The sequence below is a fragment of the Carex rostrata genome, chromosome 22, assembly GCF_964058835.1.
Source record: "Carex rostrata chromosome 22, lpCarRost1.2, whole genome shotgun sequence".
Classification (NCBI taxonomy): Eukaryota; Viridiplantae; Streptophyta; class Magnoliopsida; order Poales; family Cyperaceae; genus Carex; species Carex rostrata.
Window position 1 is genome coordinate 7,513,711 of NC_135939.1, and position 27,239 is coordinate 7,540,949.

Consider the following 27,239-nt stretch of genomic DNA (forward strand, 5'->3'; position numbering starts at 1 on the left):
ATTTTTGATAAACCTTAGTTATTATTATTAAAATAATTTTTTAATTGAGTAAAAATAAAAATGTCGGCCTTGATATTATATATCAAGGTCTTGTGTTTATCTTTTTTAATACCTAATTTGAATTATCAGGACACATATAATCTTAAATGCTAAAAGACCAATATTTTTTTTTCGGTTAGAGCTGATTCAACACCTCTCTTTATAGTTTATACAATTTAATTTAAATTTTAGTCTCCCTTGATACTTGAATTTTCGTTTAGCACATGTTTTTATTAAGAACCGTGTATCAATCAAACTACATGCATCATTATTCAACCGGGTGGAGGGAGTTTTCAAAATTGGATTTTGAATTAAAGTGAGTCGGGTATACGGGTACGCGGGTAGGGATAATGTCAGATACGGATATAGTCGGATACGGGTATGGTCAGGTATTTGCCCAAAAAATCGTGACCGGTCTTTTTTTTGCCCGTACCCGTGTACCCGTGTACCCGTTTACCCGACCTATATCCGAGCACGAGCGGGCAGGGCACGGGCTGCCCTATGCGGGCAAGATTAATATGTAGTAGTGTGAAATTTAATACAAGTCTCCCGCACGCGTACCCTGACTTTCCTCGACGACTACCGACAAGTCGCCTTCTAAATCTCCCTTATATGCTCTGCTCTCTTACTAGTGGTACCATCAGATCAAATTCCAAACACAACACCAAACAGATCGATCACCAACCATGGCTGCAACCTCTCTCACCTTCTCTCCTCTCTCAACAGCTTCTCTCAATCCCCGCACAAATCGCAATACTAGTAGAATCATCATCACTGCTTCTTTATCCGAGAAATCCCAATCCCTCGTCACAAAATCAAAGACTTCTGTTCCGATCCGTAAGATACCAGGTGATTACGGGTTGCCTCTGATCGGTCCTTTACGCGATCGCCTCAACTACTTCTATTTTGAAGGTCGGGATGATTTTTTCAAGTCTCGGATAAGGAAGCATGGTTCAACTGTGCTTCGTGTCAACATGCCACCTGGCCCTTCTGTTGCCAAGGACCCACGTGTCATTGCCTTACTAGATGCCGCTAGCTTTCAAGTTCTCTTTGACACCTCACTTGTAGAAAAACGGGATCTTTTTACTGGTACGTACATGCCATCGACTGATTTGACTGGAGGGTTTCGTGTTTTATCATACCTTGATCCATCAGAACCGCACCATGCTCCATTGAAGAAGCTCCTCTTCTTCCTCCTTGCATCACGTCGGTCGGAGATCATACCACAATTTCGTAGCACCTATGGTTCTCTCTTTGAGAATCTTGAGGAAGAGTTAGCGAAAAAGGGAAAGGCTGATTTTGGCGGTTTGAATGATCTAGCAGCTTTTGATTATCTAGCCGGAGCATTGTTCGGTGTAAACCCGGCCGAAACCAAGATCGGGCGAGATGCACCGAAATTGATCTCTAAATGGGTATTGTTCAACCTCGGTCCTTTGCTCACACTCGGTTTACCACCATACCTAGAAGATTTACTGTTACATTCATTTAGGTTGCCCCCTGCATTGGTTAAATCTGATTATAATCGGCTAGTTGAGTTCTTTAGGGAATCAGCCGGGCCAGTCCTGGATGAAGCCAACCGACTTGGCATTTCACAGGACGAGGCAATTCATAACCTTGTTTTCGCAATTTGTTTCAATACATTTGGTGGTTTGAAAATCTTATTTCCCAATTTGATCAAAAGTATTGGACGGGCTGGTGGAATTCTCCATGGGAAGTTGGCACAGGAAATCCGATCCGCTGTGCGTGACTCAGGAGGGGTTGTCACTATGCGTGCCATCGAAGAATTAATGCCATTAACCAAGTCGGTAGTATACGAAGCTCTTAGAATTGAACCGCCTGTGGCGATGCAGTATGGCCGAGCCAAACACGACATGGTGATACAAAGCCACGATGCAGGTTATGAAGTTAAAGCAGGAGAAATGTTGTTTGGGTAAGAACAAAAAAAAAATAACATTTTTATTGCTATATATATACTTATATTCAGTATTAATTTTACCTTGTTTGCTGAATTTGGGTCAGTCCAACATGCTTTTTAAGAATGTGATAAAAAATCTGACTAATTTGTAGACTGACCCGGCTCCCATTTTTAGAAATAATATCACATCATGCTCACTAAAATGTAATCTGTCTGTCACAGCACACATATTGCCACTTAAAAATCTGTTATTTATGTTTCATTTGTTTGCAACAGGTATCAACCAATGGCCACGAAGGATCCGAGGGTATTTGACCGGGCTGAGGAATTTGTGCCGGATCGGTTTGTAGGGGAGGAAGGCGAGAAATTGTTAAAGTACGTAATGTGGTCGAACGGGCCCGAGACAGAGTCCCCTACGGTAGATAACAAGCAGTGTGCTGGCAAAGATTTTGTGGTGCTGATTGCAAGATTGCTGGTGGTGGAGGTGTTTTTGCGGTACGATTCATTCGAGATCGAGGTCGGTAGTTCACCTCTCGGCTCATCGGTCAAGGTCACATCCCTCCAGAAAGCCACCTTCTAAGGGAGACTACATGGCTTGTGACTTGAGCTAGTGCTGGTGCTGGTGCTGAGAATTATGTTAAAATTTTGGTAGGTATGACTTCTAGCTCGTCAGGGATTAGGAGTAGCTGATTTTCTGGTAAATTTTTTATCAGTTGGCACAGCTTGTACGTGGAAAGAGTGTAGATTCTCTGTTTCTTTCATATTAAATTTTCGGCTTGTCGGTGGATTTCTTGTTTTGCAAAATAAATTTGTTGTGAGGCGATTCCTGTGTAACAAATTGTCTTCCGTTTTATAAAAAGTCGCTCTTCATATTATATATTTTAATTTGGGCCAGGTTTCGATGCTTCGGATATGGATTCATTTTGTTTTCAATCGTTTGATTAGGGTCCAAATGGGTTTGTGGCCCGATTAAAGTTGGATTAAGAAATTGTTCAGTCTAGCCGAAACCTTATTTTGATCATTTTCTGAAAAAAAAAATTATAAACCCAATAGTTACTATTTTTGAATTTTTTTTTTTAAATTATCAAAGTCCACAGATTATACTTGCGCAACCGACATTTTTGTACGTTCAGTTCAAATTGATTCAAATAGGTAAGCCTAACATCCAAAATCATGGTTTATAACCAAACTTGATTGCACCGCTAATAACTCCGAACCTAGTAATTATGAAATTACTTCAAAATAATGGTTGTTTGATTTTTTTTTTAAAGATGGTAAGAAAAAAATCGGTCGAATCAAGAGTCATTTTAGACACCATAGTAAGTTCTAGTGCGATGAGTACGAGTTCTCGAGGGTATGTTTGGTTAGAGTAAAAATATGCTATTCTTAGTTCTCTCAGGATATGTTTGCTTGGAGTACACATGTGTTATTCTTAGAACAATTTTGTTCGGAATAGTTAATTCTTTGTTTGAACGGAGTTAAATAACTAAAATAGTGAATTCAACTATTTTGTCTTATTAGAATAGTCTGTTCTTACAAAAAAGAATTAACTATTCTAATAAGACAAATAGCAAAAGAGTTATTATAACTATTATTTTTTTTTTGAAAATCTTCACAGAAGCTGCGAAGTCGTGAGGAGGAATCGATCTCTCGACCTTTGAATACAACAACTCTATGACTTATTTCTAGCCAATTGACTATTATAACTATTCTTATTTTGCAACCAAACATACTCTCATATTCCAGTTCTTAATAGGTGGTTTTTTTGTCATATTCAAGTAAACTGAAAAACATAGCAAGCTTTTCATAAAAGCTACAGCAGCAGCATTATTCACACTATAGCGGCATTATATGGACAAAGCGTCATTTTTTTAACCATTCCGCTATGGCGCGATAAACACTATTTAAACCTTTGATGTTAATATTCATAAAGAATTATAATACTGGATCATAAAAAATATGTGAATAATAAAAAATAATTTGTGAATAATCATAAAGTATACAATTAGTAATATTCATTCTAAGCCTTTATGCCTAGTCCTAATTATACAATTTGTGAATAATCAAAAAATATTTTGCTCTACTTTTCTTAATAACTAGGTAAAATAGTAATATTCATTCTAAGCCTCTAGGCCTAATCCTAAGTATCTGCATGGGCAAAATAGCATTTGCATCTTGTTTGGCTATAAAGCAAGGAAATCAGATGGAAATTGAACTTTCTTCCTTGTGTAAAACCAAATTCAACAATACTGGATCATTTTGTTTCCTTTAGTAAACCAATGTCTGCTTGGAATGAGCCTACACACAATATGTAAATGCATCCTGGGGATCTCCAGAGGGTTTTCTTTTTCAATTTCCTCGAGTAAAATCAGTTACTAATAGAAATTATTTACTAAGAGATTCTTATTGCCTATAGAATGCGGTCCTGCATGCCCTAACAAAACCAAAAGAACAAAAAGTGAAAAACATTTACAAGAATTGCTTCTTTATTGCGGCAGAGTTCAAATCCACCAAAATAGAACATATACAAGCTTAATTCTCACTTCTTGCACAGCCAATCAGATTCAATCCTATCCATGGAAAATATGAGCAAGTTGAAGAATGTGTGTCAGAACATGACAGTGAGGATGCCCAAAGATCTTATTAAAGCACATGACAACCAAGTATTTAACCTCAAATTATATTAATAGAGAGATACAAGTTAAAAATGAAGCACTTTGCTAAAAAGAAGAAGTAATCCATTTATAGTTCTGTAGCTATATTGAATTTCATTCTTACTAGAGGAAAGATGTAAAATCATATTAGTAACTCTAGATGCTTTTCACTTTCCAATTTTGTCAAACTTTTTCCCATATGAAAGCGGGCATACTAAATTGAAACATTTCAGTATGAATATACTTGAAAGTTTCAAAATTCCATTGGTGCTAAAATTGTACCAGTTTGGTCCATACTTCGATCTGTTGCATCGATTTATTGACAATCAGCATTGATGTCCAATAACAATTGGTCAATTTTATTTCTTAAAGATGGATACTGCACCAAAATGACTCACTCATTTGATGTCAACTGTAACTAGTTACCATTATTCTTTTTATATATGCAAAATGTAAATTTTAATGGTAAATCAGATTCTTTAAGGCCCCAAAGAAATCCAAAACTTCAGGGATATAAACAAAAAATGGTAATACTTCAAGGGACGTATGGAATAGTCTACTATCTTCTTTTATATAATCAACCTTACCTCAGGTTTACATCTGAAATGACACCTTAATAGGCAATTAACCGTGGCTTCTAGGGTCGGAAACTTGATGAACCTTGCGTGCCTCTGCACTGGAGAACTGGCCAACAACTCTGGCATGAGGTATTGTGCTCTCTCCATTTGCAAGAGCAACTATGTTGTCAAGGAAGTACTGTCTTGGCAATTTTCCCACCACATTTCCCTCTTCATTCCCTTCTTTGTCTAGAAATGCGAAGTGCGGAATTCCCTCTACACCAAATTCATCTAGTTCTTGCTCCCATTTTGTGTTGTCTACATTTAGCATTACAAAATTAACGCGATCCCTGTACAAAACAAGAAAAGAAATAGACGAATGAAAAAACAAAAATAGACATGGATTACTTTTTTGCAGATGACAAATGAATGAAATACTTGCAATGAAATTACTATGGTATCAAGAAATTGAAGGTTAGCACCTTCATAGGTGCTTTTCTGCAATATCTTGGTAAGGATTATTTTACAAATTTACTGTAATCAAAGATGTTGTAATTTAGTCAAAATTATAAACTTGGCCAATACAGATAATAAAATGGACTTCACCGAATTCACTCACTCCTGGGTTTGAAAGAACAGCGCTTTCATTCAATTTTGGATTAGATGATGGATAGAAATATCACCGTGTTGCTAAGGTATCATACATCTTTTTGGTTTTACATGGTCATATATGATGTCTGATAGTTTTCAGTTATAGCCGAACCTCAATATACAAATGGGGGGCAGACCCTTGCTATTGCTCAAAAAAAAAAAAAAAAAAAAAAAACCGAAACAAGGACTACAATGAGGGAATACTTATACTGCTCTTCGATTTTGTAAACATCAGGTGCTAATTCGCGGCAAACTTCACACCAATCAGCATAAAACTCAACCACTGTAGGTTTCCCATTTCTAAGAGCCTACATATGTCCAAAAATGTATATTCAATTAATTAAAAATTTGCAACACCAGATGGCACAAGCCATTATATATAAAGAAGATTGTTAATAAAAAAAAGGGATGAAAATTCAAAGAGTAAAACCTGCTCATAAGGTACAGCATTAGCAGCTAGATCTTTTAAGGAAACCCCAAAATCAAGTCTTGAAGAAAAAAAAAGGCCTACGGCACCTAAGCTAGAGGCTAGTGCTATTCTTCTATTTACGTCTTTATTTGGGAATTCGATAAATCCAGCCTCTTGATTTGTGCAGCATTCATCCTTCTTATCTTCGGTCAAATCAGGTTTTGCACTTTGTTCACCCTATAACAGAAATTTACAAATTATTGGGGTTTAGGTTTCACAAACCCCACAACAATAGGTACTGATTTTGCACTTTTACACTTGGAGTAAATCAACTGGTAAATACACAACATTACCTTTCCCCTTTTCTGATAGACAAGCTTTTGACTACAATCAAAGTATCATGAACTTACAGTAGGAGGGGAAGTTGGTTGCGGTTCGACCGGCTCGGTTGTGGCTCGCAGATGCGAGCTGCGGAGGCGACGGGGCTGGGGCTGAGGTGGGACGAAGCTGAGCCGAGCTGGCTTGACCCGAGCGAGGCCGAATTGACCCGGTCGGAGCTCGGAAAGAAGGCTGAAATGGCTTGAAGCAACGTGCGCCATTGTCTGGGGAAAGGGTTTGAGCGACGGGAATGAAGAAATGGTCACGGCGCGGAGTCGCGGGAGAGTTGAGACCTGACAAGTAAGAAGAAAGAAAGGGAAAAAATGACTGCTGCGGTGCCACGTGTTAAAAATTAGAACGCTTGTGCCTAGGAAATTTTTTGGGTACTCTGCTGCGGTCCATACGCCATCGCAAGACCGCATCGCAAACAGATCTGGATACGGGTCGGATAGTGGTAAAATTCTATCCGTATGACCGTATTAAACTTTTTTTTTCTTCAACAAAAAAAAAAAACTCTTTCCTTTCTTAATACGGATCGAATACAGATCAGGTATCTCTTTTATAAATGTGTTCATAATATATATTGAAGTTGGCTACTCTACTTTGATAAGTATATGAGAATATATGCTTATGAGTCATTGTTGTGTTTTTAATGTTCAAATGGTCAATCTGAAGCACTCAACATGTTCTCCATACTAGAATGTGCTTGGAGACCAAATTTTATATTTTTTGGAATTTTTTACTATTTTTTCAAAATTTTCAAAACAGTCTTAAAAAATATTTTAAAAATAAAAAATATGAAAAATCATGTTTTGAAAAATTCTGAAAACAATTATTTAATTGACACTCAGTGAATCAGTGATAGAATCGCATGATGTCAGATGCAAATATGAAATAATTGCATGATTAAAAATTAATATGCTTGTTTAAACTTTAAATTAATGGTCAATACAAGGGTTATTTAGACTTGATTAACCCAAACTTCCCGCCTATATACTATAAAGCAGTGTTATCAGAACCGGACCGGACCGGCCGGTTGGATCGGAAAAAACCGGAACCGGTCACCTGTGTGGTTCGGTTCAGTTAAGTTATCGTCTAAGTTAAAGAATCGGTTAAAACCGATATAACCGGCCGGTCTTTATTAAAAATTCGCTGAAGAAAACCGCATAAAACCCCGGTTCAAATCAGATTACATCTTTCTCTCGCTGATTTCTGATTTCCCGTATTTTCTAATTTTTTGGATTCTCCATTTCTTACTTTTTCTCCCACACATAGATGGAAGGTAATGTGAACTTGGCTCCCCTTTCTCCTTCAATTTGGCTCTTTCCTTCAAGTTTCTTCTGTTCATTTTTGTGTATTGCCCACAGGAACAATCTCATTTTGAAGGCTAGATTTGAAACGAAATCACCAATGAATCGGCATCAAATATTGTAAGTAATATCCTCTAATCATTAAATTCGAATTTGTAAAACATGCACTTGAAAAGGATGAATCGTTAAGTTGATTGTATTAAATAGATTAATGCATTAAAGTTGTTTGATGAAATGCTAAAACCAAAATAAGATTTAGATGAAAATAGTGGAGTTGCCAATGATTCGATTAACAATTTTAATTCTTTCTCTTTAGTATTATTCGGATTTTTCTTCTAATTTCTTCTTTTCTTTTGGTCTTGATTTTTTACTCAACTAGTTAAGCATCCATGATGTGCGTGTGGAAACTGAAAACTATTAATGAGGTAAGCAGTGACTGTGTCGCTTGGATAGATCAACTTCTAATCTAAAGTTATTATGAAGTTCATAGATGAATTAAATATGCAAGTCATGGCACAGATCATTGTTTGGATTATTTTATTTTAGTTAAAAAACAATGAACACTGATGCACACGAGCAATATGATAATTACTGTCAAAATATCAGATCAGTGGATAGCAGTTCCATACATAAACCACATAGAAAAGATTAGTAATACATTTTCTAAGATACATCAGTCAAGGCATAATCATGATCGAATTGGGGCAGCCGAGACCAGGTGTCTAGTGGATGGATCGTGGGGATCAGGATGGAATGGTGGGATTGGATTTGTCATGCTTACGAAGGGGAAATTACTTGCTTACCACTCGGCTAGCTATGTCGCATGCTCCCCCCTTCAGTCTGAGACTGCCGCTTTTCTGAAAGTGGTAAGATATGTCATATCTAAGGGACTATCCACTTGCACTTTCTTGATTGATTGCCAACAGCTGGCAAACGCATGTCAGGGATAGCAGCCGCCAATTGGGGGTAGACTGAACAGCTTTCCAGGAGGTGCTAGAGGTGGGGAAATTGTTCAGGGAAGTATCGATGTTTGAGTGTTTCTACATTCCGCGATTCCAAAACTCTTTGGCAGATCTCTTAGCGAGGAAGGGTAGAACTGAGAAGTTAAACCACACAGGGTACACATACCCTATTTTTAGAGAATGGAGTTGAAAATAGAAGGGGAAACAGGGCATTGGAATGTAATACTAGTGTTTTAATTTTTGCATTTCATTAACCTTGTAACATTGTCTGATTGAAATGAAAGCCTACGGGCGCGTTTTCTGCCCAAAAAAAAAACCTTTTCTAAGAGGAACCAAGGAAAATAATTCAAAGAACCACGCCTAGTTTGTACAAATTGTTTTTTTTACCATGTTTGTGTTATGTGTACCAGTCTGGTAAACGAGGCATGTCTTCTTGCATCATGGATAGGGTTGAATGTAGTGCATTTTGGGCAATAGAGGCCTTGTGTACACATATAAAGGATTGACCAGCAATGTCAAAGTGAATCGTACGTATCTGCAGGAATTGTAGTTGCATATAAGATTGTACTGATATATGATTGTTGCATATAATAACACCGAACTAATACCATCTTACCTGCTGTTTGAGAACCCCAAAAAATACCATCCAGAACTATAAAATCTTTGTTAAAGTTTGTTAGAGCTGTATGTTTGATTTAACCATACACACGTATTCTCATTATTATTTGTTAGAAGACATAAAAGTAAATAAATAATTTGGCTTTCATATAATAGGTAACATATGTTTTAGAAAACTAGCAATTAAACCGGTTGAACCATCGGTCTGACCAGTGAACCGTTGAACCAAAGCTTTAGCGGTTCGATGTCCGGTCTGGTTCTGATAACATTGCTATAAAGTTCAGACAGACGAGAATGCAAATTAAAAGGAAAAAAAGATGAAATATTAAGCCTCAGTTACAGAATCGCTAAACCAAACAATCCAAATCTAGTGACAGAATCGCTAAACCAATTCAATTCAGTGAAATACCTGGAGAAGAGACGGTGATGCGCTGGGAGGAGAGAGGCGACGGCGGACAGTGGAGAGGAGCCGCTTGAGAGGCACCGGAGGAGGGAGAGGCGATCGATTCTGGAGAAGAGACGGCTGTGATTTTGTCACGATCTGAAGGAAAAATTGGGTTCTACTTCTACCAAACAAAGAGATAAATCTGATCGGTGGGGTTTCTCATAGCATAGGTTAATGGGCTGTGTTTAATTTTGTCATGATTTTGTTATTGGGCTGTGTTTAATTTCTAGTTTGAACTCTGTTAGTTCAGTTTAATGGAGAGTCCATTTAATTAGTAACTGGAGAATTACTGTTATGCAAATTAAATATAAGTCACGCTGTTTGTAGGATGTAAAAAAATATATATATCAAAAACCAAAGTTTCTTTCTGTCCAAGTTTACAAGTTACCTATATTTTGCTCTTTTATTTTTCTTTCTAATTACACAAATTTAGTACAAATTGAATTCAAATAGTGTTGGGTTCCTTTGAGATCTGACATATTTTGGTTAGGTTAGGTCTGAATGAGAGGAGTGATTGGTCTTCTTCAATCATGGCAGAAAGCGGCAATCCGGTACCAGCTAACCGAAAATGGTCTTTGCATATGGCCGTTCAACAAGGATTACAAGATAGCAGTATCCTAAATGGTGAAGCAGAAGACATGATTCTATGGCGTTGGAATAGTACTCATGAGTATTCTGCAAAATCATTCTATGATATGATGATTACAGAAGGGAGGTCACCATGCCAGTTCCGATTTGTTTGGAAACTCAAAATACCCCCAACAGTGAGAGTATTTGCTTTCCTTTGCATTCATGACAAACTATTGACTCATGAGAAAATGTCTAGAAGGGGATTTCAATGTGATCTCAAATGTGCACTTTGTCAAACAGATGCCATGGAGACGGCTCTACATCTGTTTTTCCAATGTAATGAAGCAATGATATTCTGGCATATATTTTATGTCAAAGCCGGTTTCAGAATTATGGATAGTGGAGATACGATTCATAATACACTCACTAATTCACGCAGAGTATGCAGAAACCGAGTATCCTACAAAACGTGGGGTTCTTTCTTCTTTGCAGGATGTTGGCATATATGGAGGAATCGAAACAAATTTATTTTTGATGACGACAAGGTCGACCCAAGAGTACTAGCAAATCAAGCCATGCATGCTGTACAGATGTGGACGAAGCACTGTTGACTCAAAGGAAGCAATTATATCTACAAATTTTGGTTGAAATATGCTTGATGAATTTTAGATGTTTCTAGGGGGGTTTTTGCAATTTCTGCATTTTTCCCTTTGGAGCTGACGGTGGATGGAGTGGGCCAGAAGAGCAATACAAGATATGATAGATATAATATTAGGTGTGTTTAGGGATGTTATTCTGAATTTTTTGTTTTTTTATTGGCAGTTTTAATTTTGAGGGTGGTATGGGTACCGGTACGTTTGGAGGTACAGTACCGGTAATAGATTGTATTTTATTTATTTATTTTTTTCCTTATAGCTACTATCCGGTTTTTAAAAAAAAAAGATATTTGTGAATTGAGACGGTTATGCGCGAACATGCGGTAACATGCGCAAACCAAGTTTTTTTAAAATTGAAGAGAGAAAATCAGTGACTAATTAATCAATTTAGTATCTCCTCTATTCTGTTTTTATCTACAGCTTATGTAATTTGACAAATTAGGTTTACCTAAATAACAGTATCTCCTTCAATTGACATTTATTTACCAGAGGCGGAGACAATCGGGGTGGAGAGGTGATGGGTAGATGAGCCGGTGGAGAAGAGAGACGATTCGTTTTGGAGGAGGGTGAGAGACGAAGATGGCAGGAGGAGGAGAGAGACGATCCTGCTACAGGTATCATAGTGAAACCATAACCCTAGATATTCATTTCCTTTGATTTCTCTCAACATTTACTGTTTCTGGAATTCAATCTACATTCTGTTAATTTAAGTTGCATTCAGATAATTCGTCCTACATTCTGTCTGGAATTCAGGTTGAGGTTCTAGAATTTAGTATGCATTAGTTTATAATTCATCCCGCATTTTTAGAATTCAGTTCATAAAAAATCACTCAATATTTGATTGTCTAGATTATTGAAAACCGGTAAACCAGTATTTACAATACCTCTCTGTGGTTCGATACCCAAATTACTAAATAATAAGGTCATGCGCTTGTGACCGAATTGTATTGGGATTAGAGATTAAATTGTTAAGCTATCAAAATTACATCAATACTAATTTAAAACTTAACTTTCTTTATGTTTGACGCCAATTAAATATTATTACATATGATCTGAAGTACTAATCTTGTTTCATGGTTCGTATGAATATATATATATATATCTCCATTCTATTATTAAGCACATTGGGTGTCCGATCCGCCAACGGCTACGATTGAAAGATGAAATTTTGGATTTGATCTCAGCTCTCCAATTACATAATTTGTCTTCTTTAGATTAAATGCATCTGTTTTATGTATAGAAGTTTAAATTTAGTTAAAAACATACTCACCACATATGCTACCACACGATACGTTACAATTAAAATTGAACAAACTCTGAAATTTAGCGATATATTTATCCGTTTTCTTATTTCTTTGTTTCCATATTTCTTCTCTTCAATTGAGAAAACTCCACCTTCCATTTTCTCATTCTTTGTTTCCTTACTTCTTCTTCGTTTCTATACGGATCACAATGAAAATCATTTTTTTTATTTCCTTATTTCTCTTTCTTTGTTTCTATACATATTGTTGTAGGCAATTTAGAATATATTTCCAATATAGAATATATCAGTGTGTGTGTGTATTCTAAATTGAAAATAAAGAAGAAGAATAATATAAATTGGAACATGTGTGTGAATATATATTTCTCTTATAATATGTGTGTGTGTGTGTGTATCCTATACATACACACGATAACACTTTTTATTTATGTTTTTTTGATATCATATTATATGTTGATATTGAATTGTTGTACGATATTTGATATTAGATTCGAATCGAGCTATTATTTGATATCATTGGTACTTAAAAATAAAGAATCATCACATCATCAAATTGTTATCAGAGATCACGATTAAAGTTAATTAAAAATACAACATCATATAAATTTTCTATTAACATGTGTCTTAATTTTTGAATATTATTATTATTTTCTTTGATTTTTTTTTCTTATAATATGTCTCTGTTGCAACGCATGGGTATGATACTAGTGTATATATATATATATATATAGAGAGAGAGAGAGATAGGCTAATAAACAATCGATTGTTCCTGGGCCTTGGAGCAATCAAGTTTTAAACCGTCCGATCTGATTTTAGATTTGTGCTTGATCTGATCAGAGTTGTCGCTGGTTTCAATAGAACGGAACGGAAAAAATTGAAACTTCGCTCCGTTAGCTGATTTGGTTTTCCCCCTCCGCCCGCCTCTCTCTCTCGTTCTCTTCTCCTCCGTTAGATCGCTCGACCCTAAATCGAAGAACCCCTCGTCTCCTCTCTATCGCGCCACAGCCAAGGTTCTGCTATTTATGACGCTATCGCACCTCTCTCCTCTCTGAAGCAGGTAAGCACCTCTCTTCACCGGGTCTTAAATTTAAATAAATAAATTATTATTTTAAAAAACAGATTCATAAGTAAGTGATATTATCCAGTGAAGTGGTCCAATACTAAAGTGATTTCAAATTCGCTTAGTCTTCATTGATTCAGTACTGTAGTAGGCATGTAAGTTTTATATAAAAATCAGATTCAAAAGTATAAAATATTCATTGATTTATTTAAATTGAAGATTAAACGTGGCTTTATTTATATACTAAAGTATTTTTTTCCTATCTATTTTGGTTGCTATAAGGCACATGCCTATTTGTAATGAATTGATATAAACGACTAATGATTTTGTATTTTGTATTTTTTTAACTACTGGTAACCCACACTGATTCCATTACATGCTGCTTATATGTTGCTTAGTTCTCAAATCAATTGTTACTTCCTGTACCAGCCTGTACTGTTCCACACTGCACCTACTATAAGTTGTTGCTATCTGAGTTCTTAATGCTCTTTCACATTTATTCCAGCTGATAAAACTTCAATATTATTTGCAAACTTTGCAGCTATATCCCAAGAATAGCATAGTCATTATGTGATCCATGTGAAGTAGTGAGGAGGCAGACATTTATTTCACTCTCAAGATTATTACAGGTTTGTTAATTTGTTTCAACATTTTGGTTTTTGCCTTTAAAGGCGATTTCTTGTCTTTCTAAGGCAGTACTGTTATATAGTTTTGTACCTTAGTATGCTTGTGGCTTATTATGAAATATTTCAGTTTTGACCTTTTCATGGAAACCTTACAAGACTTATTTATTTTCTTGTTATTTCTTTTAAGTCTTTTTATATGCTCTAATTTCATCTCTTGGTATTTTTGTGCAGATAAACTAGATGCATGATTTAAAGCTAGAAGTTTAAATTGAGCAAGATTTCAAAGGATGCTTTTTTTTTTTTTAATGTTGATATATGGTCCAGGTCTATGTATCATAGACTGGTACAGTTTTGCTGTGTGCGGCCAGGGCTAGTCTTAGGCCATATATTTTTGTGCGGCCAGGGCTAGTCTCCTAAGCCCTTGCATCCACAGTAATTCTATTTTGCTTCCAATCTCCTAAGCCCTTCCCCATTGCAGATTTTAGTTGCCTCTGATTTCTTCTGACAACGTTTTTTCCAATGAGAATGCTTCAATCTGCATTGTGAACATAAATTGGCCCAATAAGCAGCAAACTGGTACTTCTGGCATTCCAGATAGCTCATGCCAGGAATGAACATAAATTGGTCTAATTTGTTAGAATGAATTACTTATTAGTTCATTTTTTTCATGACCAGAAATTAACACTCAAGTTATTTTAATTTTGTTTGTCTTATTTGCATTGAATTTGATGCTCTGATTTGAGAAGGCCAATTTGATACTTACAAGTTTCAAAATACAGATTCAAATCAAAGAAAATCGAACTTAGCTTGGACGGGAGCATATTTAAACGAAATTAGCTTGCATGTGTTTGAAATTACATCCCCAATTAGTTTGTTCGAAATTTGTACCAATTTGTACCCAACCAAGATCCTAATTTGATGGTTAAAAACAATCACGAGCTAAACCAGAAAAATGCAAATTGGCCACGAAGAGAAGGCCACAAGCTGACCTACGAGAGAGAGATAAGGAGCATACCGGAGGAGGCGCTAGAGAGCACAGTAGCTTGGGAATCGGAGGAGGAGAGCGAGGCAGGAGGCGCTGGAAAGAGATGGGGCGCGAAGGAGGAGACACTGTGGTGGAGAGGTTGGAGGCTATCGTCGTGAGAAAATCGCATTACTGCAATATGGTGCGATTTAGAAGGAGAAGAGTTTAGCAATTTAGGATCGAGCGATCTAATGGAGAAGAAGAGACCGAGAGAGAGAGAGAGAGAGGCGGGCGGAGGAGGAAAACCAAATCAGCTAACGGAGCGAAGTTTCAATTTTTCCGTTCCGTTCTATTGAAACCAGCGACAACTCTGATCAGATCAAGCACGGATCTAAAATCAGATCGGACGGTTAAAACTTGATTGCTCCAAGGCCCAGGAACAATCGATTGTTTATTAGCCTACCTCTCTCTCTTTATATATATATATATATATAGAGGCTGGCTAAGATCAAAGTGGTAGTTCCTTAGCTTTGGTGCTACCAATTCGTTTTTTAATTTTTAAAGTTCAAAACGTCGATCCGAACCGTTCAAGTTGTTCTCCATATTAAATTGTGTTTGGAGACCAAATTTTACATTTTTCTGAATTTTTTTACTATTTATTAAGCCACTTTGAAAATCGCTGATCCAACGGTGGCTTAACAAAACAGTAAAATCAGAAGCCACCGTTGGATCAGCTGTTTTCAAAGTGACTTAATAAATAGTAAAAAAATTCAGAAAAATGTAAAATTTGGTCTCCAAGCACAATTTAATATGGAGAACAACTTGAACGGTTCGGATCGACGTTTTGAAATTTAAAAATTTAAAAACGAATTTGTAGCACCAAAGCTTAGGAACTACCACTTTGATCTTAGCCAACCTCTATATATATATATATATATATAGAGGTAGGCTAATATACAATCGATTGTTCCTAGCCTCCCGTGCAACCAAGTCGTTTTTCAATTTTTAAAGTCCAAATGATCGATCCAAACCGTTAGATGTGATCTCCATATTAAAATGTGCTAGGAGACCAAATTTTACATTTTTTGGAATTTTTTTACTATTTATTAAGCTACTTTGAAAATCGCTGATCCAACGGTAACTTCTGATTTTACTGTTTGGTTAAGCCACCGTTGGATCAGCGATTTTCAAAGTAGCTTAATATGTTGGGGTTTCACGGGTGCTAACTGAAACCCATTTAGGCTTAAGTTGCGGAATGACCGTAGAACAAAAATTTCTACGGCCAACTTAAGCTCAGGATTAAACGGGGTATGTCAGGAAACTTTCCAAGGCGGTCCACCTTCAGTATTCCTTTGGCATCAAAACCCAATTTAATCATTTTACAGATCTACTCCATGATTGATTTCTAAAACTTTAATCTACTTACCAATTAAATAGATTAATATAGCATATTTATACATTGTTTCCAAATCACAGTTGGAATGCAGACCGAGCGAGTAGAGTCTCACCAGGGAAGGAATCGACTCGGAGTATCACACGTGTGATACCTCTATCGGTTATCCACCAGGACTAACCGGAGAGTGGTTTATTTCTTCTGCCAGAAATACCGTAAACCGCGGAATTATGCAAAAACATTATTCACGGGAAAAAGACGAAAACCCGTAAACACGAATTTTCGGTTGCTCAGTTTCATCAATATGCAAAAATGACATACCGCTAAATTTGGTAAAACACTATTCATCGATCCCGTAAATATACTCCACAACAACCCGCAGGATTATACGTCAAGTACGTATAACTTTCTTTTCTCAACCGAAACACTATTTGGGAGAGAAACCGAGAAAGAGAGAAAATACCGATATGTTTCGACACGAAACCGGTACGAATGAATTAGTTATTTTCTCTCTACCCCTCCACCCCTATTTATAGTGTTTAGGGTCGGTTGCAAAAGACCAAAATGCCCTCCAAGTTCAGCCTATTTACAAGGTATGCCATTGACACCTCATCCTTTTATTTGTGAAATGACCAAAATACCCCTTCCACACCCTTCCACACTCTTCTCCATGTTTCTACACATGCAAGGTGGCATAGGTGTGAAATGACCATTTTGCCCTTGTGGATAGGATTGATGACATGTCATCTGGATAAGATCAATGACATGTCATGCGGATAAGGACGAATCTGAAAAGACCCGAATGCCCTCGGCCCGAACACAAATAATATTCGTATAATTATTCTGAACAATTATATATATATTTTTCTTGCGGTTTGTTATTTCGGTAATTTATACAACGTGTCCTGCAAATTTATAAATTAACCGGTTAACTTTTATACAACGTGTCACACACGTTTATAAATTAACCAATGTTTTTGCTTGTTATTTTTACATAACATTTATAATTTAATTATAACACGTATAATTAATTATAACCATCTTACTATTGATCATAACCAATTTATAATCAATCATAATAAGATTCTCCGATTAACTCCTATATGGTGTGACCCAATAGGATCTCTGTTATGTTGGTAAATAGAGTTAAAACTATTTTAACTTCTATAATCATGGGTGGCATCTGGCAACACATCATGACGATCCAATTACACAGATGATGCTGTACTGTACAATATCACGATCCAGTAAACAATTTACTTGTGTCTGTTCTTCTGTCTCATAGCTATCAGATCAGTTTCAAGGTAGATGTGTGTCATCCTTGCTAACTGAATCTTTTCTTGATCTTGAGCAGATTATCAAATATAATTACTCTTGTAATTATACCGCTAGGAGATAATCTAACTCTACCAAGGGGCCCAGTGATGCTATAGCTCGTATAGAGATACGAGGGACAAATAGTATTCTTGGTAAACTATCACTTCCTCAGCTAAGCTATACATATGGAAAAGCTACCGTTATGACTGCTTTTTACGGACAGCGGTGGATAACAATCACACATACATATTTCTCAGTGGGAACGATAAATACCTCATATTGTAGAACGTGACACTGAATGAAAACATAAATGACACGAACACAATTCTATTTAATGTTTCATTCGGGGTCTGTCAAATACCATGTTCCTAGAACATGTATCTATGTGATTAAAATGACATCTCGTGTCAGGTGGTTTGTAAAACTTAACCATCTTTTAATCCACATACTAACCTTATCGCGGTAATTAGTGTTCCTGCTAATTACCTTGGTCAGTGACCTTTTAAGAGTATATATTATCTATATTATGGAGTTTCATAATTTCAGTCATGAACTCGAAATGATCCATAAATTCAATAATACTTAAGGCAACAAAATGATATATAAATAAACATTCAATTCATGAACAAAGCTTTATGATAATTTATCGTATTATTGACTTCTAGATTATTACAAACTAACATAATAAATAGTAAAAAAATTTCAAAAAATATAAAATTTGGTCTCCTAGCACATTTTAATATGAAGATCACATCTAACGGTTTGGATCGATCATTTGGACTTTAAAAATCAGAAAACGACTTGGTTGCACGGGAGGCTAGGAACAATCGATTGTATATTAGCCTACCTCTATATATATATATATATATAGTAAGGCTACGTTACTTCGTGAATTAATGGGGTTGTTTTAATTTGCGCTCATATCTCTAGTTTCGAAGTCCAAATAGCCGATCCAAACTGTTAGATGTTTAATCTATATTAAAATGTGCTTGGAGACCAAATTTTATATTTTTTTGAATTTTTTTTACCATTTATTAAGATGGTTTGAAAATTATTATTTTTATTAAAATTTTGCATCGTTAAAAAATAGCGATTTTTAAACCATCTTAATAAATAGTACAACAATTTCAAAAAATGTAAAATTTGGTCTCCAAGCACATTTTAATATAGATTAAACATCTAACGGTTTGGATCGACTATTTTGAACTTTAAAACTAGTGATATGAGCGCGAATTAAAACAAACCCATTAATTCACAAAGTAGCATAGCCTTACTCTCTCTATATATATATGAGTAGAACTATGGTGCACTTAAGCTCACCAAAGTGTTTGGTGAGCTTAACTCTAAAATCCATCAAATTAATTTAAAATGACGAACCCGAATCGTTGAAATCCGTCTACCTTACGTGTGATGCCTCTACATGTAAAATTTTTAAACATTCAAATTAATTTAGTATAAAGTAAGTGGTAAAAAAAATTCAAAAAAATGAATTGGTTTACTGTACGCAACTACTGTGTGAGCCACGTAAATTTGAATTCGGATCACCTACTTGACTCGATCAACCAAATTTTCAGCCCAATCAGCCCAAGCCGCAGCAGCAAAACAACGATTTTTGCGTTTTTACTGAGAAGATCAACCCGGCTCCCAAATCCCGCGGACAAGTCACAACTCACAAGTAGTGGTTCGGAACTTGGGATACTTGGAAAGTGGAAACGGCGGGAAAAAGCAAAATCTCAGCCGTCTATTAACCCACCATACTCCTCGCCGCACCATCAGATCATTCCCCACTCACCTTTCCAGTCAGTAGTAACAATGGCAACTTCCGACGATGACCTTAAAACCCTAGTTCACGAGAAGGATGCTCATGTCGAAAACCCTAATTCCAACGGAGATGGTTCTAACGGTGTGGAGGGGGACGGTGTGGAAGGGACCCTAGCTGAGGCCGATGAGCTGTTCCAGAGGGGATCCAAGGCTATTGAGGAAGGCGATTATAATGAGGCCGCGGATTGCCTGAGCCGTGCACTCGAAATCAAGTGAGGATTTAGGGTTTTTAATGTACATAAAGTAATAGTTATGTTTACGGTGCTGAGAGATTTTGCATTTTATAAATGTCATTTTTGGTTCTCAAATCTTGTGGTTAGTAATTTCTCATTGAGTATGAGTAATTTATTTTCTCTGAAATGCATAATGGATGCATAATGATTTGTGTGAATTTCCTGTCACATCCTTTGTTATTTTAACAAGAGGATTGAGCTGTTCTTGCCCATCATTAAGCTCAATTCTAATCTGCTTTGTATGTTTCCGGAAGTTAGATCCGGTATTTTACTTCATTTGCAATAGCACCCGACATTGCTGTGTATTTGCAACCAGCAATCCAACATTTTTGGTGTACTGGTAAATGACGCCTAAAGTGTCAGTGAATAGGTTTAGGCATGCGTGCGTACTGAATGGAGAGGTTTAGGTGTGGCGTGTGTAAGGATAACAGAAATATAATTGAACTATTATAAAACCTGTCAGTTCAATTTAGTTGGTTTTTCAAAACCTAAACTGAACCAACAACAACAACAACAACAACCCAAGTCTTTAGTCCCAAAAATTGAATTGGGGGAGACTTGAACCCATGACTTATGAGAGTGTGGTGATGAGAACAAACTACTAGGCTAGAACATTTAAACCTAAAAACTACTGTGCAAGGAAAACCTAAACCGAACCGATCCATTTAAACCGATCTAAGTAAAAAATTCAACCAAACCGAACCATTTAAACCAAAAAACTGACCCATTTAAACCAAAATTTTCCGGTTTAGTTAAAAACCAAATAAACCGAACCATTTGAACACCCTAAGTGTCACAACCAAGGATAATTAGCTTGTCCATAAATTTTAACATGAATTAGACAAATTGATTGATAATTTAGCTGACATTAAGGCCTTAACTTAATACCAATATCCAATTAGCTTAGGTTGTTTTTATTAAATACTCGTTTATAAGTAAAGGGCTTGTGAAAGTAGGGCTAGAACTGTTGCTTAATGGTTAGGTCTTATTTGCTAATACTCGAATAAATGTTGGGAGTACACTGGAAATTAAAGAAAAATTTGAGTATAAGTTGCCTGTATGGGTAAATATTGGGTCTAAGAAAACCAGAGTTTCTATTCTGTACAATTTAAAGCAGCTTATTGACCTCAAATTAAATTAAATTTCATGCTTAGTTTGTTACTCTATTGTTAGGTCTAACACTATTCTCTCTAACTATTAGGGTCATGCATCATGGTGAGCTAGCTAAAGAATGTGGAAGTGCATATTACAAGTACGGGTGTGCACTCCTGTTCAAGGCACAAGAGGAGACTGATCCATTAGGAAATGTGCCAAACAAATCAGCTAATGCGGAGAAAGGGAAATCTGGTATTGTCATCGATCGAAGCAACAGTTCAAAGAGTGTTGAAAGCAGTTCAGCCAATGATGTGTCACCTGGAGAAACCAAGGCAACTGAAGGAGGTACGATAGCAATTATATGCTTATTTTAAATGGCAATTGAAGAAGCATGCAGTAACCAGTAAGTTGTCCTGTTCTGAGATCAATAGGTTACCAGTAATGTGCAGTATCGGTATGTGCATAATTGGTGTCATCTCTCTCTGTTGAATCCTTTATGGGACAAAAATAATATTAACTTTTGTCTATTGCTTGGTATTTTCCTTTACAGGTATGTATAGAAAACAAAAATTGCTTGATTTTTCTTTCTTTCTTTCTTTCTTATTTCTTCATGTTTAAAGGCATTAGTGTTTTTTTCTGTAAAGATGCCTAAAGGAGAGCTCTTAGTCGGACCCCAAAAAGGATAAAAACTTAAGCTATCGAACTTGAGCCATCTATTTTGAAATCAGGCATTTTAGTAGTGTTCTTTTGCAACAACAACAACCAAGCATTTAGTCCCAAACAAGTTGGGGTATGCTAGAAATGAAACCCAATCATAGTCGCAAGGTAAGGTAGATAGTAATAAAATAATAATAATAATAATACTAAGGTAGATAGTAGTGTTCTTTTGCAAATACCATTAATTTGCTTGAAAATGGAGCATCATCTTCTTAAAGAAATTCAAATTATGTTTATCTTCCTCATATCTTTTATATATTTGATGTAGTATTATGGGATATTAATGTTCCATAATTAGTATGACAGTCTAAATACTCTTCTATACCCACACTAAATATTTGCATACATGACCTTTGTTTCCTTTTTCTTCTTTTAAGTTTATTCCAGACATTTTCAACCAGTTAGGGTTATTTTTATAAAGAACTTAGCTACCGTAACTAAATCCAGTGCTCACAGTTATGTAATTTAGTGGGTTCATCGAGAAGTTTTAAAATGAAAAAAAAAAAAATTAAAAGGTGGAGTGCAATGACTGAACTTATATGCATGTAGGGGGTGGGGTGGGGTTGAGCTTGTTCTTCGTATTTAGTATTCTCTGATTTGTTCGTGAACATGTTCCTTTTGTCATTCCAGGAGAAGGATCCAGTACAAAAGGGCAGCTGGAAGGCAATGATGATTCAGAAGATGAGGAGGATGCGGATGGAGAGGTGGAAGGAGAAGAAGATGAATCAGATTTGGACCTGGCTTGGAAGATGCTTGATATTGCGAGGGTTATTGCAGAACAGTGCCCTGAGGATACCCTGGAGAAGGTTAACATCTTTTCTGCCCTAGCTGAAGTCGCCATGGAAAGAGGTTAATTTTTTTTTTTTTTTTGCAAAAATAAAAAACATTTTTATCATACTTGTATTAACACCAAATTTCTCATGTTTTTGCAACTGAAATATTTTCTGAGTAGTTTATAGCCACAAAGAACTATTTTGATAGAACCCGCCAACAAATATTGACAAAATTTACCCCTAACTATTTTTTTCTTGTTAGCTCTTATTGAACTAGGATTGCACTAAGCTGATTATTAAGTCTGGTTTTGAGTTTTTATGAACTGGTTATGGAGTTCCAGTTGTAAATTTTGAGAAAAAGATTCAGTTCTCTGCAATAAATAATGGAATTGTCTTAATGATTTAATTACAAAGGGTGCTAGGGAAAAGCAAGAGTACCAGAATATTGCCATAGTGTAGTAGTTCTTTGATTCTGACAATTGCTTTAGGCTGATGAGAAATGCACATATATTAGTTTTCTGTGAATTATCACTTTTTATTGATCTTGTTGTTGCAGAGGATCTTGAGATGTCTTTAAATGACTATCAGAAAGCTTTGGCCATCTTGGACCACATTGTGGAGCCAGATCATCGCCGAGTTGTCGAACTGTATCCACCAATCGTTTTAATTCATAAATTTTAATTTAATTGCTGTAGGTTCAGATATTATTTAAAAAAAATGTATTTGCGTAACTTAATGTCAAATAGAAATTTTAGAATATGTCTTGTGCTGGAGACTGCAACGAGGCTTGAGGAGGCTTTACCGTACTGTGCGAAGGCCATCTCTTTGAGTAAATCCCGAATTGAGAAACTAAAGGAGAAAATGGCAGCACCAGATTGTGCAATACCAGAAGAAGGCTCTGCCAAATCTGCTGTGCAAGATGAGATTGAGTTGCTTTCTGGCATTTTGAGTGATCTTGAAACAAAGGTATGTAGAAAATTTTATGGAGGCTCCCTGTGAAGTCTTGCTAAATCATGTCCATGACCCTTCATGGTAAGAGATATTTGCATCAGTCTCTTCTCCAGAATAATCTGGAATATCCCACTTTTTGTCAAGTCATATAAGAGAACAACAATGATAAAACTAGGGTGGATTAGGGAAACTATCCAAGAAAAATATCATATCAAGGATAGAATATTAATACTCACGGTTAATTTTAAATGCAATATAGCTGGAAGACCTTGAGCAAGCTGTTTCAATTCCAATCTCAAAAGTAACTGAAGTAATAGAGGTGATTAAGGCTGCCATGTCATCTGACAAGGAATCAAAACTCAAATTGCCGGAAGCTGTGCCAAGATCTGAATCCCTATCTTCTTCCCAGATGGGAACAATATCCAACGGCTTTGATTCGCCTACAGTCTCAACTGCAGCTGGTGATAGCAGTGGCAGCACAGTTACACACCTGGGTGTAGTTGGGAGAGGTGTAAAAAGGGCTGTTGTTCAACCTGTTTCCTCTGCTGAGCACAAGGACAAGAAGCCTCTGACTGAATCTTCATCAGTGAACAAGGATTGAATTTACATTTCATTTAAGATCTGTTTTTAATTGATATTTGTGTTTATTGATGTTTAGATTGTATGACTATGTTTGACCTTATGCGGATTGTTACTTGTTCTTAAGAGTTTTTTTGTAGAACAATTTGGGATGGTGAAGCTGTTAGGCATATTGTATGTGACTGTGGTGGTGGAAAGAAACTTCACAAATATTAACTTGAGAATCTAACAATTAAACAGATGAAATGATTAGAAGGGGCAGATCCAGAGAGAAGGTAAAATTTGGGTTGGCTCATGTTCTGATTTGGGTCACAGACGTGCAGTATTTTTCAAATCATTCTGGTCCAACAGTTGGATTATTGGGTCTATCTGGCATGAATTTCTTGTTTATGCATTTCAATTCTGTGAATTATTTGTTTGTCGGGCCACAATTTATTCTTTTCTAACATTCTATGATTAATGGTCCTGATTTACACCGTCCATCAGAATTTTAACACGCGACAAGTTGAATTAGTCTAATGTACCAATTGTTATATATATTTTGTACCCTGCCACAACCTGACGATGCGATATGAGGAAGAGAACAACGCTTGGGTCCAAAGACAAGCATGTGGAAACAATAGTTGTTTGTTTGCATTAAAGAAAATAACAAACTAGAATGAATTGTTCAATCATTCTTTAACACTGTTTAATTTGCAGTTTATGCAAGGAGACGCTAGTGCCTGGTTGAAAGCCCATGTGTGCTTGCCAACCTGGGTTCTCCTTTCCTTTGCTTTGCTTATCTGTCGAGTTGTCTCTATCCATGTATTATCCGACAAATATTCAGTAAAAATAAACAAGTTTATTTGTTCTCCCTACAAAAAAATGGTGGTCTATTGATGGCGGATTGTTTTATTAATCATCAATGATGAAAAGAAAGCACGGCTGGAAACAGGCTTCAACATCAGGTTACATCATAACAATTTTTGGCTTAGCCATTGAGAACTGTTTCAACGGGAAAGTCTCAATGATTACTGTAACGAAAAGATTAGACAATAAAAAATAAACAAAAAGGGGAGGTTCCTTTCCTTGTGAACTTGTTAAAAAGTGAGTCTAATCAATGGATTCAAAAGGCAGAAACATATATAAACCTGCTACTAGTTAACCTGTCCCAGTCCCACAAACGGAACCTTACTCTTCACATTATTTTATTTATATATATATATATATATATATATGAGGAGGGTTCAAATGCACCCAAATTTTTGTGCACCCTATCTTTCAAATCATTTTTCTCCGTTTTCAAAGTCCGAATAGTCAATGCGAACCGTTAGATGCGATCTATATATTAAGATGTGCTTGGAGACCAAATTTTACATTTTTTAGAATTTTTTTACTATTTATTAAGCCACTTTGAAAATCGCTGATTTTACATTTTCTGGACCATTGGATCAGCGATTTTTCAAAGTGGCTTAATAAATAGTACAACAATTCCAAAAAATATAAAATTTGGTCTCCAAGCACATCTTAATATATAGATCGCATCTAATGGTTCGGATTGACTATTTGGACTTTGAAAACGGAGAAAAAGGATAGGGTGCACAAAAATTTGGGTGCATTTGAACCCTCCTCTATATATATATATATATATTAATTTGCTTCATTACTACATTTAATTGGTGAGAAATTGAGGTGTAACTGAAATGACTTTAAATTCCTTTCCATGTATAGTGGGAGACAGATCTGGTCTTTGTGTCATAAATAGAAACCATGCTTAAAAAGATAAATGCTGCCCCAATCTGGAACGGCCACACCACCTCTTCCATTTAAGTCTACACACCTTGTGTTGTGGTATTCATTCATAACAATGATGCATAATAAATGTTAGCACTTACCACTATGCTCAGCTCTCCCTCCATTGCACGTATGATTTATGACTTTCTGACCATAAATTTGAATTTCATAAAATTACCATTAAACCCTTCTTCTGAAGTTCATTCGTTCAAAATTAAAATAATGGCATAGAGACAAAGTAGTTGAAACTTGAAAGATTCTTTAAAAAAATTTAACTTGGCTGGAACTGATGTTTAAAATGTAAAGAAAAGAATTATATATTCTCCAAAAGTAGTGAAGTTGGATAACCAAGATTTCTCTCTTGCAAGTTGCAATTCAGGCATCTCTCTTCTTTCCAAGCAGAAATGAATTAGTCTTTTGTTGCGTTTGTGGTGCTTCATGGTCTGCAGGGAACCAATATTTCAGAGCTCCTATATATATATATGCAAAGTTGGAACTCGTCAGTTCAAACTGCACAGAGAGATTCCATGGAATTTTCAAATTGAATGTTCAATTAATGAATTGGGTTGTAACTTGTAACAGAACATAAAACCCGGCAGTCAAACCATACAATTCATATTTCATCTACGGAATTAATATAATAATATGACCACGTTACTTTATTATTAATCTATCTAAAGTCTAAAGTCTAAAGTCTAAACAATTAATTAATAAAATAGGTTTAATCACAAGCTCTGAAAATGAAACTGAAACTGAAACTGAAAGTTTTTCATAATAAGTTTGTATATAATTAATGTTGGATGGATTAAAATAAATATTATTGATTGACTCGATCTCGATGTCGTCCTTTGAACTTTGAACTGTCTAAAGTTGCTAATCATTATACAAGTGCACATTAAAATCTAAACCATAATTAAACCTCCTAGTTTGGAAGAGGGAAGCGAAATAATACCTAAAATACTGAAAGAGCTATCTGGCTTTTAATGCTCTATTAGAGATTTTTTTTGAATTTGATAGAAAATGAGATAGAGAAGAGAAGAGAAGAGAAGAGAATTCCCATCTGCTGGTTTTAAATGAGGTTCAGACGGTGGGTGCGGAGATTGAATAAACACCCCGCCTGCCGCCTGAGACACTCTCAAACTGGGCCCCACAAACCGCTATTAAAAGATCAATTTCTATTTTCTATACCTGAAAAGAAAAGCTGAAACTGGAGTAGAAATCCAAAAGTAAAAAGGAGCCCCTGCTCTGCTCGTGTATTTTTTATATATAGGCCGTAGAATCGTACATCTCAAGAACCGTAGCTCCGTAGCCCGGCGTTGGATTCTAGTCAGGTAACCGTAAAATTGTTTTGTTCATGATCCAATTTTCTAGGATAGGATGGAGGTTTTTTTTCTTAAATGTGACTTTAGAGGAAACAAACTCTGTAAAATTAAAAGCAATTTTGGTAATTTCAAAAGGAAAAGATGTTGCGGAAATTGAGAATTTTGATGTAACGGGAAAAAGGTAAAGTTT

At 36.0% G+C, this 27,239-nt stretch overlaps 3 protein-coding genes across 3 annotated transcripts; 2 read left to right on the top strand and 1 right to left on the bottom strand.

The window, feature by feature from the left end:
- Nucleotides 1-563: 563 nt before the first annotated feature.
- AOS (allene oxide synthase) lies at nt 564-2,829 on the top strand. Its single transcript, XM_078324002.1, has 2 exons — nt 564-1,969; nt 2,231-2,829. Exons 1-2 carry the CDS (start codon nt 726-728, stop codon nt 2,532-2,534), a joined length of 1,548 nt encoding a protein of 515 aa, XP_078180128.1. The 5' UTR covers nt 564-725; the 3' UTR covers nt 2,535-2,829.
- A 1,382-nt stretch (nt 2,830-4,211) lies between these two features.
- Nucleotides 4,212-10,092, bottom strand: HCF164 (Thioredoxin superfamily protein). The gene is made up of 6 exons (XM_078323788.1): nt 9,903-10,092; nt 6,636-6,896; nt 6,247-6,462; nt 6,021-6,124; nt 5,196-5,515; nt 4,212-4,524 (listed from the first exon to the last, which is right to left on the bottom strand). The coding sequence occupies exons 2-5, from the start codon at nt 6,822-6,824 to the stop codon at nt 5,233-5,235; spliced, it is 792 nt and encodes a 263-aa protein (XP_078179914.1). The 5' UTR covers nt 6,825-6,896; nt 9,903-10,092; the 3' UTR covers nt 4,212-4,524; nt 5,196-5,232.
- A 9,274-nt stretch (nt 10,093-19,366) lies between these two features.
- Nucleotides 19,367-24,190, top strand: LOC144573866 (Tetratricopeptide repeat (TPR)-like superfamily protein). The gene is made up of 6 exons (XM_078323633.1): nt 19,367-19,818; nt 21,041-21,279; nt 22,282-22,500; nt 22,981-23,071; nt 23,171-23,390; nt 23,635-24,190. The coding sequence occupies exons 1-6, from the start codon at nt 19,598-19,600 to the stop codon at nt 23,974-23,976; spliced, it is 1,332 nt and encodes a 443-aa protein (XP_078179759.1). The 5' UTR covers nt 19,367-19,597; the 3' UTR covers nt 23,977-24,190.
- Nucleotides 24,191-27,239: the final 3,049 nt, after the last annotated feature.